The 26949-nt window shown below is 39.7% G+C and overlaps 2 protein-coding genes across 3 annotated transcripts in view; one reads left to right on the top strand and one right to left on the bottom strand.

The window, feature by feature from the left end:
- Positions 1–18597, top strand: part of LOC126372044 (facilitated trehalose transporter Tret1-like) — a 36860-nt gene extending 18263 nt beyond the window's left edge. For both annotated transcript variants that reach the window (XM_050017556.1, XM_050017555.1), the window contains exons 3-7: positions 3588–3723; positions 12551–12759; positions 14452–14718; positions 16523–16744; positions 17142–18597. In XM_050017556.1, the coding sequence (XP_049873513.1) occupies positions 3588–3723; positions 12551–12759; positions 14452–14718; positions 16523–16744; positions 17142–17690 (1383 nt within the window). In that variant the 3' untranslated portion in view covers positions 17691–18597. The remainder of the gene's footprint in view (positions 1–3587; positions 3724–12550; positions 12760–14451; positions 14719–16522; positions 16745–17141) is intronic.
- Positions 18598–18865: 268 nt separating this feature from the next.
- On the bottom strand, positions 18866–25600 carry LOC126372045 (general transcription factor IIH subunit 2). The gene is made up of 9 exons (XM_050017557.1): positions 25391–25600; positions 25067–25268; positions 24252–24391; positions 23715–23877; positions 23198–23296; positions 22341–22504; positions 21322–21453; positions 20666–20774; positions 18866–20089 (listed from the first exon to the last, which is right to left on the bottom strand). The coding sequence occupies exons 1-9, from the start codon at positions 25450–25452 to the stop codon at positions 19958–19960; spliced, it is 1203 nt and encodes a 400-aa protein (XP_049873514.1). The 5' UTR covers positions 25453–25600; the 3' UTR covers positions 18866–19957.
- Between the last annotated feature and the right edge of the window lie 1349 nt (positions 25601–26949).

Below are 26949 nucleotides of genomic sequence, written 5' to 3'. Positions count from 1 at the left end.
GTCAAACGTCGTACTCATTGTTACTTAATTCCTAAATAAGTCGAAAAGTATAATGAGATTGATTTTTAATCTTCTTAGACTGGTTTCTATTTCTAGATTAACACTTTATAATTTATCATTGACCCAGATAAATACCCTATTATTTTTACAATAATATTAGTTTTTTTTGTAATTAATATAAATATATAATACCTACGTGCTCATTGCTTATCGGTAAGGCCTTTGCCCAGCAGTGGGATCAAATAGGCTAGATAAGATACTTTTTAAACTCTAAAACAGTTTTAAATAAGTAGTCATGGACTTCTAAAATAGGTACCTAAAAAAATAGTTTACCGATAAATCAAAATGTTGCCTGAATAAACAAAACATTCCATAACTTCCACGACAACAATATAGCAGATTGCACAACTTATGTAAAGCAAGCGATCACCTTCAGAGTCGCAAAACTATCGAACTAATGTCACGTGCAAAGACAGAAATATAAAATGGGCTACTTATATTAAAAAGATAGGTACTTAAGTAACCTCTAGAATAAACAGCTATTAGAGACGATTGCACCATTATTTTTGTTTATTGAAATTGTTTAGGTAGGTAAATTTAACATACATACATACATACATAAACTCACGCCTATTTCCCACCGGGGTAAGCAGAGACTATAGAATTCCATGTGCTTCGATCCTGACACACTTCTCTTGCTTCCTCCACATTCATCAATCGCTTCATACACGCACGATTCAGAGTAGATCGTATTGAACCTTTACCTTTTCGTTTTAGGTAAATTTAATTTCAGGATAAAATTTAAATTCATTTAACCAATGAATTTAAATTTAATAATAATTCATTTAACCAATGAATTTAAATTTAATTCTCTATCATATATGATATGAATTATCTGCTTCATAACTCGAATTACTGTTTATTCCATGGTAATAGGTACCTACTGTTCTATCTAGTGACCGGCTAAAATGTTGAAAAATCAGTTTGTGAGACTGCCCTTTGTTTGGTAAGGACATTGCAGGAATGTATCACCTGATTGTCCCAAAAAGGAATATAGCTGTTACAAGTAAAAACACCTCCACCAATCCACAGTGAAGCAGCGTGGTGGAGTACGCTCCTTACCACCTCTGGTTGATTGAGGAGAGGCCTGTGCCCAGCTTCTTCTTCTTCTTCTATCGTGTGGATTGTGAGGCGAATTACCAACCCCATCAACCCTGGTGTTACTGAGCCGCCATATGCTCCTGACATGACTCATGTAACGACTACGTATTTACATCAGTAAATAGTAACCGGGACCAACGGCTTAACGTGCCTTCCGAAGCACGGATGTGCCCAGCAGTGGGACGTATATAGGCTGTTTATGTCTATGTTTAGAGTAAGTCAATTCAACATAGACTCATAGTCCAAAATAAGATGTCTCAAATCGACAACAACATACCTACCTACTTATTGTCGTCACACTCGTCATGCAAGTCATGCTGATAATAACTACTTTATAGTAAAATCGTGCGCAGATTTTTAGCATACATTTATGTGAGTAATCAATCATAGCCGTATCACTATATTGTAATATACTGCAATAATCTGAGGGATGTATAAGACAGCATCTTATCTAACCAGTGTGCAAGAGATCTTATCGTTTCCAATGAAGCTTCTAACAAAATTGGACTATCTTATCCACTATCTTATCACGTCATATCATTCATTCATTCAATTTATCTATCTAGTAAGTACGTTACCGTTACCAAGTATGACAGTAGTAAGTAAGTGTAGTAAGTAAGTACTATCAAAAGTGGCTCCAAATGGTTCGTGTAATATTACACACGGTGCGGCTCGCCAGTTCTGTTTCTTGAACTTGGCTTGACACGCTACCGCGTGTCTAGATTCTGATAAGCTCTGCCCTGATAAAGATTATACAGGCGTTGGGTTAGTATGTAGTAGATAAAGATATATCCCACAGGCATGCTATAGATATTATGGCTGTCCATCTGTTCCTTCAAATGTCAGCAGATTAAAAACACCAATATTTATTAAGGTATTAAGCCCGTTCAATGTATTGCAATTGCAAAGGAGGAAAACCACGGGCATTTCTTACTCTTAACCTACTTATATAAATATCTACATTGTGTATTTTTACTGCAACATTTAAAACCCAGCAGGAAAATATTTGCATAATAAAAACAACTTGGTTGTGAGAGTAAGTTATAATACACGCCTACTACTAATGCCCGTGATACATTAAAAATGATTCATGAAAATACTCATCATCATCATCATCAGCCCATTAGTGGGGACGTTAATGGGCTGATGAATGAAGGCCCGTGGGCCTTCCTTATAGGTGGATAGGGATATCGGGCCTTAAACCATCACGCGGGCCCAGTGCGGATTGATGGTTATTAACGACTGCTAATGCAGCCGGGACCAACGGCTTAACGTGCCTTCCGAAGCACGGAGGAGCTCGAGATGAAAACTTTTTTTTTGTGGTCACCCATCCTATGACCGGCCTTTGCAAAAGTTGCTTAACTTCAACAATCGCAGACCGAGCGCGTTTACCGCTGCGCCACCGGGCTCCTCAAAAAAAATACTATCAGCTAATAATATTTAAGATCAATATTTTCATCAGCATATTGATTGCCATCATTGGTGACCAATCTAAAAAAATATTGAATATGACAATTGAAATCGAAAGCCTAGTCATTCCACTTAACATTTGACCTTTCTTCAAGTCTGCCCAACCTGCAGAACCAAGTCAACAACAATATGGAATCCCTACGAATCAAAATATACTATGATGATTGAGAAGTTGCAAAACAAATTCACAAGAGCGTTATATTTAAGATTATATGGAGTATACCCCTTTTATCCGCTGATGTATCCATCGCTATTTGTTCTAGGCATGGTTGGATATTTCCGGTTAGAGGTCAGAAGGAACGTAGCATTAGTTTTATATGTATATAAGATACTCAGGGGGTACATCCACAACCCTGATATACTTAAATGTCTAAGGTTAATTGTACCCAATATTGAACATTCGGCTAGGCGTCTTCCTACAATGTTCGCAGTAGGTATTGGTCGTACCAACCTCGGGAAGCACTCACCTATTGCCCGGGCTACTCGCGCGATTAACGAAATAGCTCAATAAAACCCGGACACAGATTTATATACATGTTCGTTGGCGGAATTCACTAATATCAGTCTAAAGTTTTTTAGTAAATAGTTTGCATACATTGTCGATTTGGTTTATCTGTAATGACTATGTATATGTGAAATAAATAAATAAATAATAAATAATAAGTCACGCCCGTAAGATCAGAATCATAAGTCACCCCGCTACTACGGTAGCAGCCATTTACTTTGCAGGAACCGTTTTGCTCTTACAAACACGGTTCTCTTGAATGATAGTATAAACTGCGTTCGCCTATAAACAGAACTTTATCAAAAACCATAGATACAGCCGATTGCTTCTGCATAGATACTTCCGATAGAAGCTACGGTAGAGACTTGAATACCAATCGAGTGTGGCTAAATAAACTAAATCATAAGTACTTCCAACTAGAATAGAGATTAATAAGATTGTTTTATTGCAGTGCCTCATCACATGCGCAGTGCTCATCCTGGCGGCGGGCGCTGGTCATCCTATCGGCTTCTCGGCCGTCGCGCTGCCACAGCTGCGCAATGAAAACTCCTCACTCAGGATAGACAATGAAATGGGCTCCTGGATTGGTACGTATATACGTATATCTATAAGGGTGTTAGTGACACCGTAACGAGAAAAAAACTAGAGCGTCTAGTTGAATGCACTAAAAACAAAGGTAGGTAGGTCTTTCTTGTCGGAAATGTTTCATTGTTATATTGTAAGTTTTTGCTGCGTCGCAATATAAATCGAACAACGCGAATAGTCGCTCGACTACGTACCTATACGTATTATGGACTAACGTAGATATGATGAATGCGTTGATAGTTTTAAATAATTTGTCATTTTATATAAAAAGCTAGTAAAGTTGCTGTAATTATTTGCTTTGCACAAACGTCGTTATCGTATCTTCCATATAACGAGGACACTGTTTCTTACGAACACATCGTGAAGTTCAATTAAGTACCCACCTAACTATTACTGACAATTCATAATACCTTTTCCTAAGGTACCCTAAATATTGTCTTAGAAATAATCTACATACATAGTATTCATTTGGACAAACGAAACATACCTACAACAATGTAATTTTGTTAAAGCCATAAACTGTGACCTCACGGGCTGACTTCATAATTGTACTATGTAATATCGTAAAACGCTAGGTTATTAGTTATTACTGGCTATAAAATAAAACGTTACGAAATAATCCTTTACGAAAGACGGTACGGGGTCAAAAACCAAGTTTGTTTATTCGTAAGTTACTCTTTGGTAGGTACGTTCTCTACGCATATGGGCAAGCAATCAGCTCGCGACACCAAACACTTCAGGACCCCGATACCGACCCCGCCGGCGTGGTCGACGATTTCCCACAAGCAGCGCTTATCGCTATCGATCCACTAGGGTCGATTAATTCTTTCAAATATTTTTCCTCTCAGACGACGACGCCCTGAGCCGAGATTCGCGCCCAACTGGGCACCCTCACGCCTCTTATCTTAAACTTTGTACCAGGTGAGATCCTTTAGCGCTGCGCATCTGCGGCAAATCTACAATAAGTCACGTAAAAAAAAGGTAGGTACGTTGAGCAATACCTACCTAGTGCCCACACTAATCCGGTTCGATCTAGTGGTCTTGGAAACTAAAACAAAAGTCAAAGATCACCTAAAAAACTATTTATTCCGTAAAATGACTAGTAATACCGGAACGACGCGACGTGTGAATTAAAATTACAAATTAACTTTTTGCAAGTAGCGTTAGTCTAAGAGCCAGCTGTCCCCGGACCTTCGTAAGGCTGCGTTTCCATTGACGCGGATCTGTGCGGAGATGTTCAGGAATCGACCAATCACCGTGAGGAAGAGAGTGACAGAGCGTCTTCGTCTTTCGCTCTCTCGAATGCTATGATTGGTCAAATCCGCACATCTCCGCTCCTCTCCGCCCATCTCCGCGTCAGTGGAAACCGGTCTTATTTTCGTGTACATAAGACAAAGTTTCCTTCGTACAGCCTGTACGAGATTAGGATGGCCCTCAAACAACTCAAAAACAACAAAGCGGCAGGAGATGACGGAATCACAGCAGAACTATTGAGAGCGGGCGGAACGCCAATACTTAAAGTCCTCCAAAGGCTCTTCAATTCCGTCATATTTCAGGGCAAAACGCCGAGGGCATGGAGCGGAAGCGAGGTGATCTTGTTCTTCAAGAAAGGTGATAAAGCCCTACTGAAGAACTACAGACCTATCTCGCTTCTGAGCCATGTCTACAAGTTGTTTTCGAGGGTCATTACGAATCGTCTCGCTTGCAGGTTTGACGACTTCCAGCCTCCCGAACAAGCCGGTTTCCGAAAAGGCTTTAGCACCATAGACCACATCCATACGCTGCGGCAGGTTATACAGAAGACCGAAGAGTATAATCTGCCACTTTGCTTGGCGTTTGTGGACTATGAGAAAGCCTTTGATTCGATCGAGACCTGGGCTGTGTTGCAGTCTCTTCAGAGGTGCCAAGTGGACCATAGGTACATCGAAGTGCTAAGGGACCTCTACCAAAATGCCACTATGTCAGTTCGAGTACAGAACCAGAGCTCTAATCCGATCCAACTGCAGCGAGGAGTGAGACAGGGAGATGTCATCTCTCCGAAACTGTTCACTGCTGCATTGGAGGATATTTTTAAGCTTCTGGACTGGAAAGGATTTGGCATCAACATCAATGGCGAGTACCTGACGCACCTTCGATTTGCCGATGATATAGTCCTAATGGCTGAGACCCTGGAAGACCTGAACACCATGCTCGAGCATCTCAGTAACGCATCCCAACGAGTGGGTCTTAGCATGAACATGGCAAAGACAAAAATTATGTCCAACGACCATGTCGCACCCACTCCAGTTCAGGTTGGGAACGTTACACTCGAAGTTGTAGACCAGTACATTTACCTAGGACAAATAATCCAGTTAGGTAAGTCCAACTTCGAGAAAGAGATCTCTCGTCGGATCCAACTCGGATGGGCAGCGTTCGGGAAGCTGCGGAATATCTTCTCGTCCAGAATACCTCAGTGTCTCAAGACGAAAGTCTTTGACCAGTGCGTGTTGCCAGTGATGACCTACGGCAGTGAGACGTGGCCGCTTACTATGGGTCTCGTGAGGAGGCTCGGTGTCGCTCAGCGGGCAATGGAGAGAGCTATGCTCGGTATTTCCCTGCTGGATCGAATCAGAAATGAGGAGATCCGCAGGAGAACTAAAGCCACCGACATAGCTCGGAGAATTGCAAAGCTGAAGTGGCAGTGGGCAGGACACATAGCGAGGAGAACCGATGGCCGATGGGGCGGAAAGGTTCTGGAGTGGCGACCACGTGTCGGACGACGCTCAGTGGGTAGGCCCGCTACAAGGTGGACCGACGATCTGGTGAAGGTCGCGGGAAGCCGCTGGATGCGGGCAGCGCAGGACCGATCGTCGTGGAGATCCTTGGGGGAGGCCTATGCCCAGCAGTGGGCGTCATACGGCTGATGATGATGATGAAGACAAAGTTTCAGCTTCCATAAAATATCGAAGTCTAGACACCGCTGGCTCTTAGTATAGGCAACAGTATTTTTTACAAACGATAAAAATTAAAAAGTATTTTGCTTTTGTTTTATTTGAACAAAAGCTACTGACTACATAATCGCAACACAATAGATTTAATTATAATAATCTGCGTGACCGCGCCCCGGCCCCGTGCGTTTGGAACACAGAACAATAATATAGAATAATATTTCTTTTATTACTTCCAATTTTAAACGGTTTTAAAAATGAACGAAGTTTTTTTGAATAAAGTTTGTGTTGCAAATGTAATTTAAAGGCTAACGGATAACAAAAAAAAAATGAATAGGTATTAGTATCTTACTAGTATTTCGTATGCTAATACTTCGAACAAAATGGTAACATGTAACATTCAAGACAAAGCATTTAAAATAATTTAAATATTAGTAACGCCTATCATCGGTGACAATACAAACATACATACATTCACGCTTACACGCGTTCTTTCTTTTTTTCATTCGATCCCAGTCTAGCATAGAAAGTAGTTAATACAGTCGGTTCCTTCACCATAATACCGATGCTTAAAGACTATCCTTTGATAAATGCTGACATTCTTTGTCAAGCTAGTCAGTAATAAGTACCTTACCCACCTAGGCTTATTAATAATTCAATAGGTAGGTATAATTATATAGTAAAATATTATAGGTAACCTATCTAATAATATATTATCTCCATGAATGTTATCCATAGCTCTATCAATCTAACGGCCTTGTTCATAAGACTATAAGCACACCCCGGACACTTCATACAACCTCGTTTCACACAGACACTACACTTTGATATTATACAAAACGCGCGTCTGTGTGTGTGACGTCTGATACGATTCAAGTCTAAACTATGTTCGAGGGGGGTGAGGTAAACCTAGCTCAGACACTGAGCGTAGCAGAGCACTGAGTTGCCGTTCTATACGTAGTGATATTCCTTATTCTATGCTATAGGCTAGGTACTAGGTAGGTAGGGAAACAACTAGTAAGTACTTAGTACGTATATGAAGGGAAAACGTATGGATCATATTGTAAGTACTTACATAGAATACCTACATGGTACTCTATTGTAAATTGGTAGAAAAAGAAACTTACAATAGGCCTGAAGTAATCTAGGAAAGTCGTAATATTAGGGCCCTATCTCACTAGGACATTATGATTGCGCCACCAGCTTGAAATGATTCGGGATTCGGTTGCCGGCAACAAAGTTGGCGAGCAGGTGAAGTACCCTTTACGCCACCACGATGTCCTGCCTGAGATAGGGCCCTTACGGTCGCATATTCAAAGGCATGCAGCGAAATGGGTTGTATCCTGGGTCAAAGATAAATATAAATCCTGATTACTAATTAAAAAAACAGATCTAAAACTGATGAAAAACATTTTTTTTTTCTACTTAGGTAATAAGTATTTATGAATTTTTATCAAGAAAATGCAAATGGAATTCCATAGTCTCTGCTTACCCTGGTGAGAAACAGGCGTGAGTTTATGTATGTGTGTTAGTCAAAGGAAAACGTAATAATAAGTCAAAGTAAATATTTTATCACGTTTTTATGTAACGTCATTCTGTACTTTTTCATACAAATTCCAAAGTAATTTCGTGTTTTGACGTTTAGTAAAAAGTAAATGATTTATTGACTAATTGGAACCTTGGATTGGAAACTAGCCTATTATATGATATAATAGCCTATGCCCACTGAAATACCGCCTTTGCTATACGAAGCTGTACAGACAATGAGAATGCGTGGGCGACGCGACCCTCCGCCCACGTCCTCCCTCCCTCGATGTGGAGCCTCGATGTGACTCTTTCACAAGCATTGAAACCGCAACACAAAATAAACAAAAGTACTACATCAATTACGTTCATAAAGCAAATGCATTAAATTGTACCTACTTATGACCTACACTTCATCATCATCATCATCACCATCAGACCATTAACGTCCCCATTGCTGGGGCACGAGCCTTCCCTGTGGATGAATAGGGAGATCGGACCTTAAACCATCACGCGGGCCCAGTGCGGATTGGTGGTTATTAACGACTGCTAATGCAGCCGGGACCGACGGCTTAACGTGTCTTCCGAAGCACGGAGGAGCTCGAGATGAAAACTTTTTTTACCTACACTTAGTTAAAAGTGTTTACTAAAACATATTAAACCATTTAGATACTTAGTCACAAAGATCATGCACGCTAGGTAGGTAATTACTTTTAAATTAGAAAAAATCCAGACAGGTATATCGATATGGACTAAGGCATAATCGTATTAGATATGGGTTTATTTCGCCGTGCTTATGGCTTCGCTTAGATACTTCAATAGGGATTGACGGCTGGAAAGGCATTTTATTGGAAGACATTTATTACACCATTAAGTAAGTATAACGTCCGGTTGTTTCTGTACAGGTTCCATTTTCCTCTTCCTCTATTGAAGACAAAGTACTTCCTCATGCTCATAAATTCACACTATTTGTCAGTAATTGCAGGTACCTACATAACTACTTAGTGGTAAGTTTCTAAGGCACTTATTATAAATAATCAATATGGTATGTTATGAGGTATTTATAATTACTATCTGTACGGTCACGAGTACTAATATGTATACACTTTGAAACCATGTCACATTAACTTTTATGACAAATTAAACGGTAAGTCTCATTAAATGTAAAATATGATAGTGCGATAGGGTTCTAAAGTGGGTACATGATATAGCTCATGACGTAACTAAAGGGCTTATAAGTAGAGCAGAGCCTTACAGGTAGAGTGGTGCTTTTAACTGTGATGTGACTTCGTTCACTACTTGGCCGGAGAGAAAAGCGGGAGTTGGTATATCATCAAGTCACGCAGTCTTCTTCTATCGTGTGAGTTGTGAGGTGGATTACCAACCTCATCAACCCTGGTGTCAGGATTATTACTGATCCGCCAAAGGCACCTGACATGGCTCATGTAACGACTACTTACTTACATCAGTAATCGGAACCCATCTTACTTTTTTTGGGCAATCAGGTGATCAGCCTGTAATGTCCTAACCGAACTACAAACACAAAGTGATTTGTATGATTTGTCCCCACCGGGATTCGAACCCGGAACCTCCGGATCGTGAGCACGACGCTCAACTACTGTACCACGGAGGCCGAGTCACGCAGTTATAACCCGGACACTCTGTACAAAAGAAATCTTACCGTGTGCCGCCTAACGCGTATGTGCGAGGGAGACATAATCGGCGCTCTCTCCCCCGTATTCCTTAGCGGCTTACGGTCATTTAATATAAGACCCAGAGGTGGGGAGGACGGCGCTTTATTATTATTTATTCTAAGACGCAACATCGCGTCCACGCGAACGGGTTCCTACGAACTCGAACATAGCAAAAAATCTCAGCTCCGTTTCGCCCCCTGTACCGATTGTGTGCGCATAGATCACTAGAGTCACGACGTCATGACAGAATATGAAATTATAAACCGTTAAGACAAGTCACTAGTATCCAGACAGCTACCTAACTTGTTGGAAATACGTACGTACAGTCATGAGCAATATACTGTACCCACTTTAAGACTCTGTCGCACTAACATATTTTGACAAATAGTGAGACTTACAGTTCAATTTGACAAAGAAATAATGTGACATGGTACCAAATTGTATATATTAATGCTCCTGGCCGTAACTGTAACGGTAGATATCTACTTACTGCACTACAATAAGCGTATCTGGACATCCCAGCCTCTCATGCACAATAGAATCTATCATCCGTGTAATTGCACATCTGCGAACCCATCTAGAACCATTTAACGGTAATTACTTTTATATAACATAGAAGCAACCAGAACAGAACAGGTTTCATGCAATATCCTCCGAGAACGGGACTCAACTTAATACTTAAAAGTAACAATTTTATTGTTTCTTCCATGTAATGCTGTCGTCGGGGTAAACGCACCCGTCCAGTGGTTTTACACTGATCCCAAGATAATCCTTTATCGTAGGGCTGGGCGGGTGCGCAACTGTTGGTACAATCATAGTATTATAGTATCATACTATCATCTTGTAATTTACTCTAATTAACTCTACTTCATCAATACTAAGTAATAAGCAATAGTTAAAACTTATTGTCTATTGTATTGATACATTTCGTTACATTTTTCTCTTTCTTGTATTAATTAATTATTGTAATAGTGTAAGTTTCGATCTGCTTCCTCTTTACTTATTTAGTAAAATGCGGTCAACGCCGCTGGTGGTACAATTACCAAGTCAAATATTGTAATATTAATTATTAAACCATATTGTATCATTGTTGGTTGATCCAAATAAAAAAAAAAAAAAAAAAAATATACAAGGAAGCACGTCGTCGTCAGAATGTCGGAATGTTAGCAGGTATATTGTACAAAAAACGAAAGGAAATTATATTACGATCTAATAAGCTTAAGAAGCCTGTTACTATGCACGGCTCATGCACAAAAAAGTTACAAAAAAGTAAGACATAAAAAGTTAAATGCATGCGGGTGGGTGATTCTTTTTCTACGTTTTACAACTCTACCAACTCAAAACCATAAAGAGAATATATAGATTATGCTTTCTAAATAGAAAGATAATACTTAGAGTTGAATGATAATGATCAACCAACTGGTTTTCTAAGTTTAAAGTACCTAAACCAGGATCTCCTGTGCACGTTTTGTTCCACGCTACACGGATATGAATATAACCTACGTGTAGATAAGATGTCATTAAAAATATGTAGCGATACTTTCATGGTCTAGCTAGTGTTGAGAGCAAAACATAACCCTCCTTCTGGATGAGTCGGATCAAAACACGAGGACTGCTGGCAATTTAAGCGCAACAAATTGTAAAAAAGCATTTCACACAATAAGTACCTACATAGTACTAAAATCTACACAATTTTAAACACAGTTCCCAAAAACACGCCATTGCCTAAGCAAAAATGGAATACTCACCAAATGTTGACCACAAAACCCAAAGTTATAACTTATGATTGCCATAACACTACTAAATAAGTTATCAAAAAAACTGAACTTTTATTACGTTCGTTATATCTCACGCGTAAAGATTTATTTTTATATTTAAGAGGTATAACTTATAGAGGACTTGTTGGCGAAACAATAAAGCAAAAAGCTGAACTTTGGCCACACGTGAGTAGCAAGGCTCGTGTTAAAGCAATCTACAATGTAAACTGAGAGTACAATTGTCAACTGAGTATGAATAACGATGGTGTAATTTACTGCCACATGTATGAATGGATGAAATAAATGGCATACCTACCTACGGTACAGTGCGCGCAATTAGCGAGCCAAAGTCAAATTACTATGAATAGAATCTTGCTATGTACCTTTTTTGCCATGATACCAACTTGAAAACTTAATTGTTTTCCTCTAGCTTTTGCAAGATTTCTTGTAGTTTTGCTTCGTATTTTCACTACCTACTTACCTGGCCTAATGAGTGTTGTCAGTGTCCCAATCCACCGCTTTACCGTTTGCTTCTTGACGTGAAGATTTACCTCGGATGACACTTCCTACTTGGCCGGATCTTTAGATATAAGGACTGCAGTATATGTGATTATGTGTAGATTAATTTAGTAGAAGCATTCGCGCTATACCTATTCACTTTTTAATGAAGAAAAAGAGATGTAATAAGACGAAAACAAAACAAGAGATTAAACGTCCAAAAGTCCGAAGACGAAAAGCCCGAGAGGCGAAAAGACGAGTCGCCGTAGTCTTTAAAAAGTAGTTCTTTGAAAAGACCTTTTGAACGACTACGTTCAACCCACCAGCAATAACAACCGACGTCTTCTCAAAGAATTCGAAATACAAAAATTCTATAAAACGACCATACACTGACGGCCAGTAACACTCATGACATTACTTTGTTTTCAGCCAGCATCCACTCTGCAGCAACGCCCCTGGGTTCCATGATGTCGGGGCCGGTGATGGAAGCCATCGGCCGGCGGCGCACGCTGCAGGCATCGACCCTGCCTTTGGTGTTAGGCTGGATCCTCATAGGAACAGCCACGCATCACGCTCTAGTGCTACTCGGGAGAGTCGTCTGTGGGTTCGCCGTCGGCATTATGGCCGCGCCTTCTCAAGTTCGTACCTAGTTCTATTTTTAATTTTTCTTTTTTTATAGTTTACATTTCCAACTAAATCTTAATTAAAATCTTTTTTTGAGTAGTAATCGAAAACAACCATAAAATAATAAAAAAAGAAATTACTAATACTGTAAATACTGCTTCGAATAATTACGATTGCCTAAATTAAGTTGTTCTTGTTTCTTTCGTTCTAGATATTTTCCATGAAATAAGAGTTTTCCAATGACATGGTGACTGCTTCCTTCACGAATTGAATTCATCTCGGTCTCTAGATATTACCTTCTTCTAGTTTTATCTTCTAGTTGACAACGAAACGCGATAAGTATGTAGGTAGGCACCTGTCACGCAATGTAAAATATTCCATTATGAATCAACCACCACTTTATTTCTATAGACAAAATATCGAACAATACTAAGCATTCATATCAACACCGTTTGGCGAGGAAAGGATTTTTTTCTCCGAAATAGGATGAATCTACCGGTAAAAAAATAAGTTTAACATTACACAGTGCTCCTAGTTATTTCATTTCGCATTTCCTCTTATCAGTAAACGAACGAAGTTATCGAATTTCCGCATTCGCTACCACATCGTGTAGATAAGCCGTTTGACACTTATTAGGGTAACGCCTCGAATAAACGCTACTCCCGCAATAAAGTCCGCGTTTGGCATCAGACAAAATGTTTAACTGAGAGGCACTTCTTGTCATAAAATAATAATAAGTAAAATCATAAACATGTCGTTTGAATTATACATTTTTCGGAAGAAATAGACGCGTAGTTTATACGGATCTTTGGTGTACCTAAGCGCCGGCTGACTGTTGATGTGTCATTGTAGCAAAACTAAATAATACGACTCACGTCTTCCAAAAGTCCGACATTCCATAGGCCCGAGATATGGAAACAACATATAAATAATAATAAAAAAGTTTATATTGGACAAACCTTTATACATTTACCCTATTTACACCCCGCACCCCCCCCCACCCCAACACACACACACACACACACACACACAATTAAACTTGATCCGCTCCTGGTCTTCAATAACTCTCAATATTAGTTTCCTTTCCCTTACTCATAAATAAATGATGACGAAACAGCCTACATACGTCACACTACTGAGCACAGGCCTCCCCTCAGTCCCCGCCCGTTGATTTATCTATTTTTAAGTGGCAGAAAAAGATAGAAGCATAGAAAAGTGTGATGCGAGATGATATTACTATCATCATCATCAGCCCATTAACGTCCCCACTGCTGGGGCACGAGCCTTCCCTATGGATGGATAGGGAGATCGAGCCTTAAACCATCACGCGGGCCCAGTGCGGATTGATGGTTATTAACGACTGCTAATGCAGCCGGAACCAACGGCTTAACGTGCCTTCCGAAGCACGGAGGAGCTCGAGATGAAAACTTTTTTTTTGTGGTCACCCATCCTATGACCGGCCTTTGCGAAAGTTGCTTTACTTCAACTATCGCAGACCGAGCGCGTTTACCGCTGCGCCATCGAGCTCCTCATATTACTATCATCAGATGATATTACTATCATCTCGCATCACACTTTTGGGTTGAACTACATGATGCCAGATGTAGTTCATCCCTTACTATCAACATTTAATAGCAACAGTTGAGGATTTTTTACATAAGTACTTACTAGGTACGTACTTCATTATAACGCATTCTTCTCCACAGGTGTACATCGGCGAAATCTCAGAGCCGAGACTACGAGGTCTACTAATAGGCACGCCATTCGTGGCGTATTCCGTAGGCGTCCTATACGTGTACGCACTAGGGGGCGTGTTACCCTGGCGTCACGTCGCTTTCCTGTGCATAGTGCTGCCGACCCTGGCGGTGACTGCGCTCTGCTTCGCTCCGGAGAGCCCCACGTGGTTGGCCAGACGAGGCCGCTTCCATGAAGCTATGGCCGCCATGTCACGGTTGCGAGGCGATCCTGATACCGTAAGTCTTGCCAGCGTTTTTCTTTATTTGATCTATGAAACTTATGTCCGTTACAAATACATCTAAGACCTAAATGCGTTGCAATGGAATGTGGCTTATCTATTCAAATAACAAAGTACGTAACTGACTAATCCAAAAATTACTATTTAAAAAAATGTCGAGTCAAAACTAATCTACTTACAATATTTCTGGAACAAAACCTTATTAATTTAAAAAAACCTTTTTTGTCATACAAAAAAGAGGTACCGAAATGACAAGCCTTCCGCCTAGGTTCCGCTCGCGCATGCGCAACAACCCTGACTTTGAGGCTTGACCGTGAAGACTCATCAATTATTCATGCTCTGGATTCACCAAGCTCGTGACCCTCTATAATTATCCATAAATTATTGACAACGCATTAGAATATCGCTATAGAAACACCATTAGCGTACAGTAATATTTACATTACCTCCAGTTACCTATATCATTTGTAGTGAAATTGTAAACCAAAACTAATGTATCATAAAGGTAAATGCATTAAAAAACTATTTGTTCTTAGGTATAAAATATGTCTCTAAAAAACAAAAAATATATCAGTCTCCTTAAAATGAAAATCGATAAGCGCCTTTTTGAAAAATAACATTCGGATGTGATTTTTTTAACAAAGCCTCACAATAGGCAAGCTAGTTTTGAATTAAGGCCAAAGATTGTGGTCTCAATTTATACCCAGAATGAAATTAATTGAAAGAATCGATTTCTTTCACTATAAGGCAACGATATCAAAAACATTTAAACACACAATCAGATACTCTATGGTTTTCATCTAATGAACGAACGCGAACAATTGGCAACGTAATGGAAAAGTCTAGAACATGCCTTTAATTTGTAAGGAAGCATGCATCGCATGTCGTTCATTTATATTTAATTCTCCCAATCTCGCTAAATGAAGTGTTTTATGGGCTCAACGAGCAACGCAAGGCATCGGATCTTTCGCGAACGCAAACAGATTCATAACAATTTGCCTCTGCGTATTAACTTGCGTACTGGGCATTTTCTGATTGTAATTTAATTATAATCGTAAATGGACACTTACTAGCACGCAAACTATCATTACATTATCTACTATACAGGCTTGATGATTGTAGCTCTAGAGCTCCACTAAGCAAACGTATCATCTAATCATTATTACCAGTACAAGCTGTGCTATTACTCAATGTTACAAAAAAAGGATTGATCCTGCGTTACAAAAAGCGAGCCAACTCGTGACTTAACAAATGACGTCCATTAAAAATGGAGTCTATTTATGGAACATAAGAGTCCACCACAAAAACACGATACATGATAATACAATCCTACAATCATCCATCTTTTTTGTTTGCTATATGAATTGTGAATATTCCAGAAGACTCATTATGTTCTAATTAGATGTGCAAAAACTAATAATTCCGCGGTCTTTGTCCTTTTGAATCTCGAATTTCTTCTTGTTGATGGACCTGAACTACGGACCACAGTTTCCAAAAAAAGATTTAGTGAAGAATCATGATAATAATACGAAACTTAGAGATAAACCCCCACATCCACTTAATGTGGGAGTGACGGAATCTTTTGACCTCTTTTGACTACTTGCTTTGTATGGATACCTACAGAACTGCGTTCATTATGTCAGTTAAAGCGCGCCGGGAGTTGCTAAACTATATGCCGAGACCGAGTCCGTATGGTCCGGGATTCTACTCAAAAATATCTTTATTCATTAGGTAACATAACTAGACTTTTAATCGTCTATAAACAGACGTTAGAAGACTGAACATTGCTTTCGCATCCCCAGGCCCAACGCGAGCTTCACGAGCTGATAAACGCCCGGGAGAAGGAGAAGGCTCGCGGCGAGACCAACATAAAGTTCTTCGCGACCGTGTTCCGCATGCCGGTGCTCAAGCCACTGCTGCTCATCAACGCGTTCAACATGCTGCAGATCGTCTCCGGCAGCTACGTCGTCATATTTTATGCTGTAGACATCGTTAAGAAGACCGGCGGCTCGTTGGATCCTCAAGTAAGAACAGACTCCAGAGTCGGTTGACTGTCGCAGGTGCATTGCATCCAGCTAAGTTGTCAGCTATAAGTTTGTACAGTACTCGTGATGGAGTTATGCATTCGAGTGTTCCACATTCACGTTCTGCGTCCGTACATCATAATTCCTAATAGACTGACAGGGCCAAAATGCGTGCTGTATGCAAACCGCTCAAACGCATAACCGCTTTCTATCTGATAAAACAGATTAACCTTCGGGAATACAGGCGTGATACTATGTTATGTTCGAACAGAATAAATAAACTTTGAATTAAAGTTCACAATGAACTTTTGGTTAAAATGAAAAACAAATGTCACGATTACAATTCTTCCAAACACTCACTGCTAAATTGGCATACTTGACCACATTTTTGTTGCAGTTCGTGGCCAACGCCAGCGCAGTGGTGCGGCTGGGCGTTACCGTCATCGCGTGTATCCTGCTTCTCAAGATCACCCGCCGCTGCCTGGTCATGATCTCCGGGGTCGGCACCGCCGCCAGCACGCTCGCGCTTTGCTTCATACTCGCACAAGGATCCAGCCAAATCTCCACTGACGGCCTTGTACTGCCCATCCTGATACTATCCTACGTCGCTTTCAATACCCTAGGATTCTTCCTCCTCCCCGGCCTTATGATCGGAGAGCTTCTCCCCACCAAGATCAGAGGACTTTGCGGCGGCTACATCTTCTGTCTCTTCAATGCTGTTCTATTCGGCTTCACAAAACTATACCCTGTCATGGAAAACAACATGGGCATGGCAGGAGTGTTCGGTCTATTCGGAGCTTCAGCCGCTCTCGCTACTATCGTGCTCTTCCTCCTCCTGCCGGAGACGAAAGACAAATCGCTGCTTCAAATAGAACAGTACTATCAGAAACCCAATATTCTGTGGGTGACTCGCAAGAAGATGATGACCGATAGTCAGACTGTGTGAGAAGTATTGAAGGTATTCTGCAAGTACTTAACATATGGACGCTATTCGTTGATTGTTACAGTACAATGGTTGACATTTTTTGTATAATTATACTAAAACTCTGTTCCAATAAAGTTTTGTTAAAATACGGGTGAAGTCATACAGATTTAGCATCGAATAAAACAACCTGATACAATGCTATTCACGCCAATTGGTGTAATGAAACCGTAAAAATATCTTATTTATATAAAATGTATACTTTTAAGACAAAGGATGTACATCCAAAATAGAATTTCTATTCGATAATTTTATGGTGCTTAATTATGACTAATCTAACTCTCGATATGTATCGGTTTACTTTAAAACTCTTTAGCGAACTAACATTGGAACGAAGTGTACTCTTACCGACGTACTTTTTTTCATGAAATCTACAACAAATGACAAAAAAGTGAGATATATTTTTATGATTATGCCATATTGCATTACTATCTACATAAAGCATTGAAATACTTAGTAAATAAAAAAGTTTACACTTAACAGCTGTAAGTAGTTCTATTTTATGATATTGTTAACATTTCGAGATGTGTATGTTTTGCACTATAGCCATACTAAAAGACAATACATAAGATGATATGTACAGAGTGTACACTGCGATGTATTATTGTTTGTACCATTCTATGTACTGTACAACACAAGGGAAAATGTTGCCTTTAAATATTAGCTAAGGTCCCAATTACGAAGGGACCGGAAATGAAGTGCTGGAGTAATACGAGATTTTTTATCTGTGATGTTATAATGACCATATTGTACATAATAGGAGCGTCTCCGGTTATGTATGTTATTTAATATAAGAACGGTTATTTTTCTATTCACACGTAGAAAACAACAAATGTGATATACTTAACAAATAAATGATTCAAATAATGTTTACTTGAGTTTTTATTTACCATACGGAATGGATGGAGATAATTATACACCACCGCTACTCCGTTGCGAGTTATTTGTCCGGCCAAGTGGTTAATACCATTTGGGAAAAATCTACAAAAAGTCAACTCAAAAAAAATACCACTCTATTGCCAGTTGAAAAGGAAACTGTTTTAAACCGTCTAGAAGCCTTAGATGTGACTTAAAAACACATCGTATGTATGAATACTAGGGTCCTGCCATTAAAAACTAAATTGCCATAATAAAAGTCGTTATAAAAATGTTACATAATTATATTTCCATAGTTACACTTAGTGGACCAGCCACAGATTTATTATTTAAAACCATGTTATGGTAACACGATGCTTAACACATAGCATTAATTCGTTTTAACTCAGCTACTATGAGGAAATATGACAACTCATGGATATATTCTTTAAAAGGACATGTCAGTCTTTTCATTATGAAAAAGGCCGTACGATTCTCAGACTTGGCTCATGGATAAACACGCTCTGAATCTAATTAACGAGTTCCATAAGACCATAACATTAATATTACATTATGCAATATAGTAAAGATTTCATCTATAAAGATTATAAACACGTTTTGTGCCTTTAAACTCATTTGAAGCGATACAAAGAAAATTCCATCTCTTCTGGTAAGAAGGTCAGGTCAGGCCACTACTGGTAGTTAAAAATATCCACTCCAAGTTCTGTTGCCGGGTTTTTATAAATGTCTACAAAAAATAGGTATATTTCATATAAATACGTTTATTAGGTATATTTTATGACTAGAAAAATTACCCAAAAAAAAATTTTTTTTTGGCAAAGAATATACCTGGTTTTTGGGGCATTTATCTAGTCATAAAATAAAAACAACCAATAATATGGCAAATAACCATCTGCGTAGAATATTTTTCTAAATGCCCGGTAACTAAACCCGAGTCGATTTTTTTATTCACCAGTGTATTTGACAAATGCTGAGCATGACTTGTTATACCATCTTCCATCTATCATCAATCATCACACAACATTGACATATCATGAAAATGTTGACCAAACATCACCAGCTTCCGCTATTCCCTCTCACAGCCCGATCTGGTAGCATTATCGGCTTATGAGTAAATGCTTTTTTTATTCAATCCATCAGGACAATCCGACACATTGCACATTAAATTTACTTTTGCCCTTAGCTAGCCTTTACCAAACACTTGATTCTCCATTCCACTTTCACATCGGCGGCATGTACCTCGACGTAGAAGCAACAGGCTCAATGTACCTGGAGGTTGAAGCGACGGGTTCTATGTCAGTGAGATCGATGACGTCAGCGGAGGGCGGGGCCGCGGGCGGGGCCGACGGCTCCGGTCACGAGCAGTCGGGCAGCCGCTGGTAGAGGTGCGGGCGCGCAGAGCACCCCGGGCACACGTGTAGCGTGCCCGATACTACGCTCTCGCATTCCCAGCAGTAGAACTCCTTGCAACGCCCGCAGCGGTATATCTGAAGGAACCACAAAGGCGTAATTACATAACGTAAAATAACCTACAGGGTGTTAGTAACACCGTAACGAATACTGAGGGGCATCATCATCACCAGCCCATTAACGTCCCCACTGCTGGGGCACGGGCCTTCCCTATGGATGGATAGGGAGATCGGGCCTTAAACCACCACGCGGGCCCAGTGCGGATTGGTGGTTATTAACGACTGCTAATGCAGCCGGGACCAACGACTTAACGTGCCTTCCGAAGCACGGAGGAGCTCGAGATAAAAACTTTTTTTTTTACTGTGGTCACCCATCCTATGACCGGCCTTTGCGAAAGTCGCTTAACTTCAACAATCGCAGACCGAGCGCGTTAACCGCTGCGCCACCGAGCTCCACTAAGGGGCATGATTCAGACTATTTCTGACCATGATTCTGCGTTAATATCAAGTGGAATATTCCGTCGCACAATCAAGTGTTAGTATAGCAAGTGGAATTCCGTGGTCTCTGCCTACCCCAACGGGAAATAGGCGTGATCTTATGTATGTAAAACTGATAGTTTAAGTAAATGGTAAATAGCTATACAAAGCACCGACCTGTTTATCTACATCTGTGAAGGAGCGCAAGCAACCAAAACAATACTGAGCTTGCCCCTCGTTCGTTAGCTCTTCATACGGCTCCACTGGAAACAGGTGGTGATAGGATCTGTAATATAAAACAGTAGACTGCACTAACATCTTATAGAATTCTGTGTTTATTGTTTCGCGTGTTTAATTAAATGCATATGCAGCATACATAAATACGCTGATGTTAATCGTAATCAAAGATATTATTAATGTTTACAAAAAAATACTTTAAAAGTTAACGCGATTTTTACGGCATTCATTCTCATTTATTTTGATGATCATTGATGACTTTGTGGAACATTTTGGGAGGTTTCAGCGCACTAGGGGTAGTAGGGGTCCACGGACCGAACGCACATCCCGGCCACTTCATACAAACAACCTCGTTTTACACAGACACCACACATTCACGTTATCGTACACGTGCGTCTGTGTGTGTGTGACGTTTGACGCCATACGGAAGTCTAAACTATGTTTGAGGGGGGTGAGGTTAACCTAGCTCAGACCCTGGTGGAGGGCGGAGAGTTCCTGTTCTATACGTAGTATTATTCCTTATTCTATGCCAAAAGTTAAGAACCAACTTAGAACTAGAAAAAAAATATTATGCAGAACCTCGTTATAATACTGACCTGGCTAAATGAGGCGCGGAGGCGAGCGTGAGCCCGCAGGTACGGCACTGCGCCGGCAGCGAGCAGTACTTACTGCGGCACTGCGGACAGAAGTGACCCTCGCCGCTCACGCCTTCACCCTCTTCTAAATGACTGTAACCAGAGTTAGGTAACTCTAAATGTAGTTAATAAGTGCAAAATAAATAAATTGAGAATGTATATATATCATGTACTCTACATTATAGTTACAAGTTTCAAGAGATCACTAAGCAATCTACATTGTAATCAAAATTTCGTTTAAGTTTTACGCTTCTTTCTATTCCGTGACTAGCATCTTCTATAGCCGGTTGCATTGCCGGGCAAAAGCTTTTGTTTTTCTAATTATTTTTCGCGCACGATCTTGTGCTTACTCAGACCAATAAGTCCGGTATGCATCAAAGTAGTCACGCCATCTTTTTTTTTTAATCTTTGTCTTCCTCGACGCATCAAGTCCTCTACGATCCGCGCCCACTTCCCCAAGTGCAAAGACGCGTAGTTAAGCTCCCACGTTACCGATACAGTATTTTAAAAACTTGAACGCACTGTTGTATTTCGCATCATTATACTTGACACATTTACCTTCGAAAAGGTGGACGTCGTGTCTTATAAAGTCAAAGGAAATACAACACCAACAAGTACGTGACTTAAGTTAAAAAGAGGTATTTACCTTCTGTCTAGACCTGGATACGAACTAGCTAAGTGGCGTGAAATAAGAAAGATAAGTGATGAATAGTAAGTACTAGGGAGCGTGCGTTGTATACCATGTTAGATAAGCACACCCCAGACACTTCATACAAAACAACAACACATTGTTTTATACAGACACTACACATTGACGTTATCGTACACGCGCATCTGTGAGTGTGACATTTCCCGCCCATACGATTGAAGACTAAAATAAGACCGAGGGTGAGGTAAATCTGGCTCAGCCACTGGTGGGGAGCGGAGGGTTGCCGTTCTATACGTAGTATTATTTCTTATTCTATAGTATAGATACGCACCACATGCAGACAGTGATGGGCGGATCGGGGTCGGCGGCGCCGGTGGGCGGCGCGGTGTGCGGGAAGCCCATCTTGACGAGCCCCGCGTCCAGCGCACGCGCGCGAGCCGGGGGCATCGTGTGAGACAGCAGCAAGGAGCGGTAGTGGACATCATCTAGCACCACCTACCAATTTTACAAATAAGTTCTTACTTTTATACGCAAACTCCTCTTACTGCTCTCCCTTAAGCATTTAAAATGTAGCGTCTGAACTATCCTACTCAATATGTGTAAGTAAATATATAATTTTCCATAGTAAAATGAACCACCTCATTTGTAATTTGCATTTAACCCAAATACCGAGCGAGACTAGAGAACCATGTCAACCCACTCGCATTCTATTGACATAGAGGAAAGAAACGGGGGCCATGTAATCACAGGATTATAAACACCCACATATGTACATTCTAAAACACATGGTCGCACGACCGATCGCAAGTGGCTCGAAATAGGAAAAAAAATGTATTTAAGCTAAAGGTAATTTGCATTTACGCTAAATAAGAAGGTGCTAGGTTCCTACTAATATCATTGGAAATTGAGATTTTTCTACTAATTTTAATTGAACTCGTCTTTAGCCCAATTCCAAGGCAAGCCCGATGGCAAGGCCGTTTTCCAGACACAATAGTTAAACATTTTTTTTATATTTTAATATGGTTTGGATTTTAAAAGGGCATTCGGTCTTACGACTACATACATTTATATGGTAGTAGTATATCAATGACTACATAGCTAAAACATTTTTACTTTTGATTAAAAACAAACGAAATGTAATTGCATTTTGATTTTTGTTACCTTTTCGAAAAGTGTTAGAAAACATACCCCATATTCACCTCCTGTGTCTTGACATAACTTTTTACATATCCGCACTTCCGCTGCGAGTCCAATCACTGAACATCTTACGCCTTCTGTTTTCAATGTCTGTAACAAACGTCAATCAGATTTCGATTAGGGAAAGCTTTTATACTTTATGATTTTTTTATAAAGACTAAGGCCGGGTTTCCACTGACGTGGAGATGGGCGGAGAAGAGCGGAGATGTGAGGATTTGACCAATCACAGCATTCGAGAGAGCAAAAACGAAGGCGATCTGTCACTCTCTCCCTCACGGTGATTGGTCGATTCCTGCACATCTGCGAGGTTGATGCGCTCCTCTCCGCACAGCTCCGCGTCAATGGAATCGCAGCCTAAGGACGGCCGCAATTTGGATGCGTTATCGTACAAATTCGATGCGTGCATATATGTACGCAAACTTTCATCATAGTACTTGGAAGGTTGAGATTATTCATGCGAAAACGCATCTAAAGCGTGATCAGGCTAAAGGAGCAAACCAATACAAACCTGAATAGTAGTGTTGATGTCTCCCGGGTCACAGGTGGTGAGTGAAGCAAACAGTATGAGGACTTCCCTGGAGGCATGCCCTGGAAGGGGCCGCAGCACCCGCCCCGCTAGCTCCAGGGTGTTTTGTAAAGATGGTTCCCCAGTCAAAACCATGTTTGCTAAACTAAAAAATAAAATATATTCTTTATATATATAACATGCCTGTAATTCCTGTTAAGGGCTAGGTCACAAGACCATGCATTGTATTATATCCAACTATAAGCTATGCTTGGTATAGAAGTCCTTAGATGGATATATATGCATTCTGTAATAAATTACAGAATATAGCTTTATAATGTGTAAACACATAGGTTGTAACTTCAACAAATATCACAGATTGTGGCAAATCTGCTCCATCTACTACCAGCCACAGATGTGGCCCTGTCTGCCTTTAAGGATTATTAAGAGCACATAAAACACCTTACACCCTATTACAAGGGACTTTAAACAGCTGGCAAGGAGTGGGTTAGAAAATGTTCAAAGATGTATCTAACTTACCCTTGCACAGCCTTTATGTGTTTCCTAGTATTTCCAGAGAGTTCTGTAATTTTCTCTGCTCTCTTATTCTTCATTATTATAAGTCCAAGCTGACTGAGAGGATTCTGGTCAAAAAACTCTTCAACAAACTTCTCTAATAACTACAAAAAACAAGTACTTTTTATTTTTATAACAAGTAGATTTTCTAAGTACAGTGGAATTTGTTTACAATGATATTGAAAGGAAAAGACAAACACAAACTAGGCAGATGAATAATTTAAGAATAGACAAAAAATATTTGTTAAAAATAAATTTCCTGTTTTTGTTATGTGTCTGTATTTAGTTTAACATAAAAAGACACAACATATTAAAATAATAAACCCATATTAAAATATTGTAATAATAGTCTCTAACACTATTCCAGACTTAAGAAGACATTGCCATGGTCAAATCTAATATATTTTTTTGCAATTATCTTTTAAAGCTTGACTGAAATGAACTTGGAAAAGGGAGTCACAAAAATAGCCACAGATGTTATAAAACATGTTGGACACTATAACCGAACATAATTTTTTAAAAGTAGGTCATAATAAGCCTGTCTCTATAAGCAAAGTCATTATATCAGACTTTGTTAGAAAGAATTTCATAATGAAATCCAAACTCCTCTATGTAATTACTTCATATTAAGTGGTTGGCCAATAATGTCAATATAGGCAGAGTCACAGTAAACAAATTCCACTGTAATACAATTTCCTATAAATTATGGTTAAAAATTATTGAAATTATATTAATATAGCCAATGCAAATGAATGAACATATTATATCAAGATATGTACCTTCAGAGTACATAAAAACCTGATAGGTTTCAAGTCTTGACAGTTCATGGCTTCTGAGCAATCAATGGCAACCAGTAGGTGCCTCATCATTCCTAGGCGAACGGGTCCCCGGCGAGGCGCCACCGCCTTCCGCGCCGCCTTCTGTGCAAACTCCGCGACCAAGCCTGCCACCAACCCATCTTCATCCTCTTTGATAGCCTCCCTTCAAAACAATAACAATATGTCAAAAATTATAATTATATAATTATTATAGACAGCCCCGGAGTTTATTTTTATTCAAAGACAAATTGCAAAATCTAAAATACAACTTTGAAAACAACTTACCAAGTCTTTTCATAACCTGTTTCCCACCGGTATTCCTTTGAATCTTGCTCATCATCTGCCATTCTTAATTATTATAAATGAACGTCGTTACCTTACCTAAAACTAAAATATTATTTTCACCTATTCAGTGAGAAAATATTAAGAAATCCACATCCACAACAGCATAGAAAGACTATCTATCACGCACACACAAACGTTGAAAATGAAAATGACAATTATGACAATAAATAAATGAAACGTCAAAAACAGCAGCCGGCCCCTGTATGTGACGGCCAACAGGAGTAGCGTTGGATTTGGATTCGATAGATTGTCACTATCGATAAACTATCGAATTTGTCGAAGTGCTCTTTTAATTTGAATGGATGGTTAAAATGAGTTCAACTTCAACTCATTTAACTCATTTTAACCAACCGTCAACAAAAGATGCGGGAAGATTTTTTTTTAATAAAATGTCATATGCAAAGACCAAGGTGGTCCTTGATGTCATGACATGCATGACATTTTTGAAAGCCAAATAGAGCAATTTAGAGGAGGGATATTACATCCATCCACCAATCATTCGTCAATCATGACTTTTTATTCAAACAAAAATCGACCTTATTATTACTGTACTGTGATCATTATTTATAGGGTTATATACTGTTTGTAAGAAGATTGACAAAATATGTACCACAAACCACCGACAGAATTAGTGCTGACAGAGTTTAGAAAAATGAACCTTATTATTCTTCTGCACTACGATCATAACTTGAACGTGCCATAATATATTGTTTGCTATAAACCCAAATACCAATATAAACCGCAGGGCGCAGTTTGTGGTCGATCTTTTGACAAACAGTATATGGCCCTACAAATAACGATCATAGGGTAATAATAATAAGGTCGATTTTTCTTTGAATCGTAAGTTATGATTGACGAATGATTGATAGATCCATGGTATAAAACCATGGCCCATGGATAGATCTCTCTTACTTCCTCCAAGCATAATATCAACTTCACTTTACTTATTAAGCGCTTGTTACACTTGCCAATCCATCCGACACGAAGGCGCATGGTCACGAGCTCGGATATTACCATCATCATCATCAATTTAAAAGCCACGCTCTTGTCGGATATTACCGATAGACCTAAATAATAGTTCATTGGTAAGCGCGGGGCCACGATCGACAAGTGTGATTGATTGATTGATCTCTCCGACCGATTTCGGCCATGGCGACCACTTCGACTCCTAGTAATAAGCTCTTAAACAGCACTGCAAAGAGAATGTAACCACTACGTTTACAGTCAGCACTGCGGGATATTTGGTGCGTGACGTGGCGATGTGTGTGTCATGAACAGAGTATAGTACCTACTAGTTATCAGATTGTCAACCGATGACGCGACCACAGATGTTTCTTCACAACGATGTGCTTCACTTCATAGCAATGCAAGCACGCATTAGATATTATACACTTCTCATCAAAAAAATCGAAACACCTTGCAAGTTTACGTTTTGTCAGGATTATCAGAAAAATGTGTACATTTAGGAATAAATGTTAAATGTCGTTTAATAGTGAGTA

This window comes from Pectinophora gossypiella, chromosome 13 (genome assembly GCF_024362695.1).
Source record: "Pectinophora gossypiella chromosome 13, ilPecGoss1.1, whole genome shotgun sequence".
NCBI classification, from domain to species: Eukaryota; Metazoa; Arthropoda; class Insecta; order Lepidoptera; family Gelechiidae; genus Pectinophora; species Pectinophora gossypiella.
This window is presented reverse-complemented; position numbering and strand designations above follow the sequence as displayed.

Coding starts and splice junctions, on each gene's coding strand:
- LOC126372045 (XM_050017557.1), bottom strand. CDS start 25,452: ATGGCAGATGATGAGCAAGATTCAAAGGAATACCGGTGGGAAACAGGT. Junction 24,392..25,066: donor GGTTTTTATGTACTCTGAAG/GTACATATCTTG, acceptor TGTTTTTTGTAG/TTATTAGAGAAGTTTGTTGA. Junction 23,878..24,251: donor CACATAAAGGCTGTGCAAGG/GTAAGTTAGATA, acceptor TTTATTTTTTAG/TTTAGCAAACATGGTTTTGA.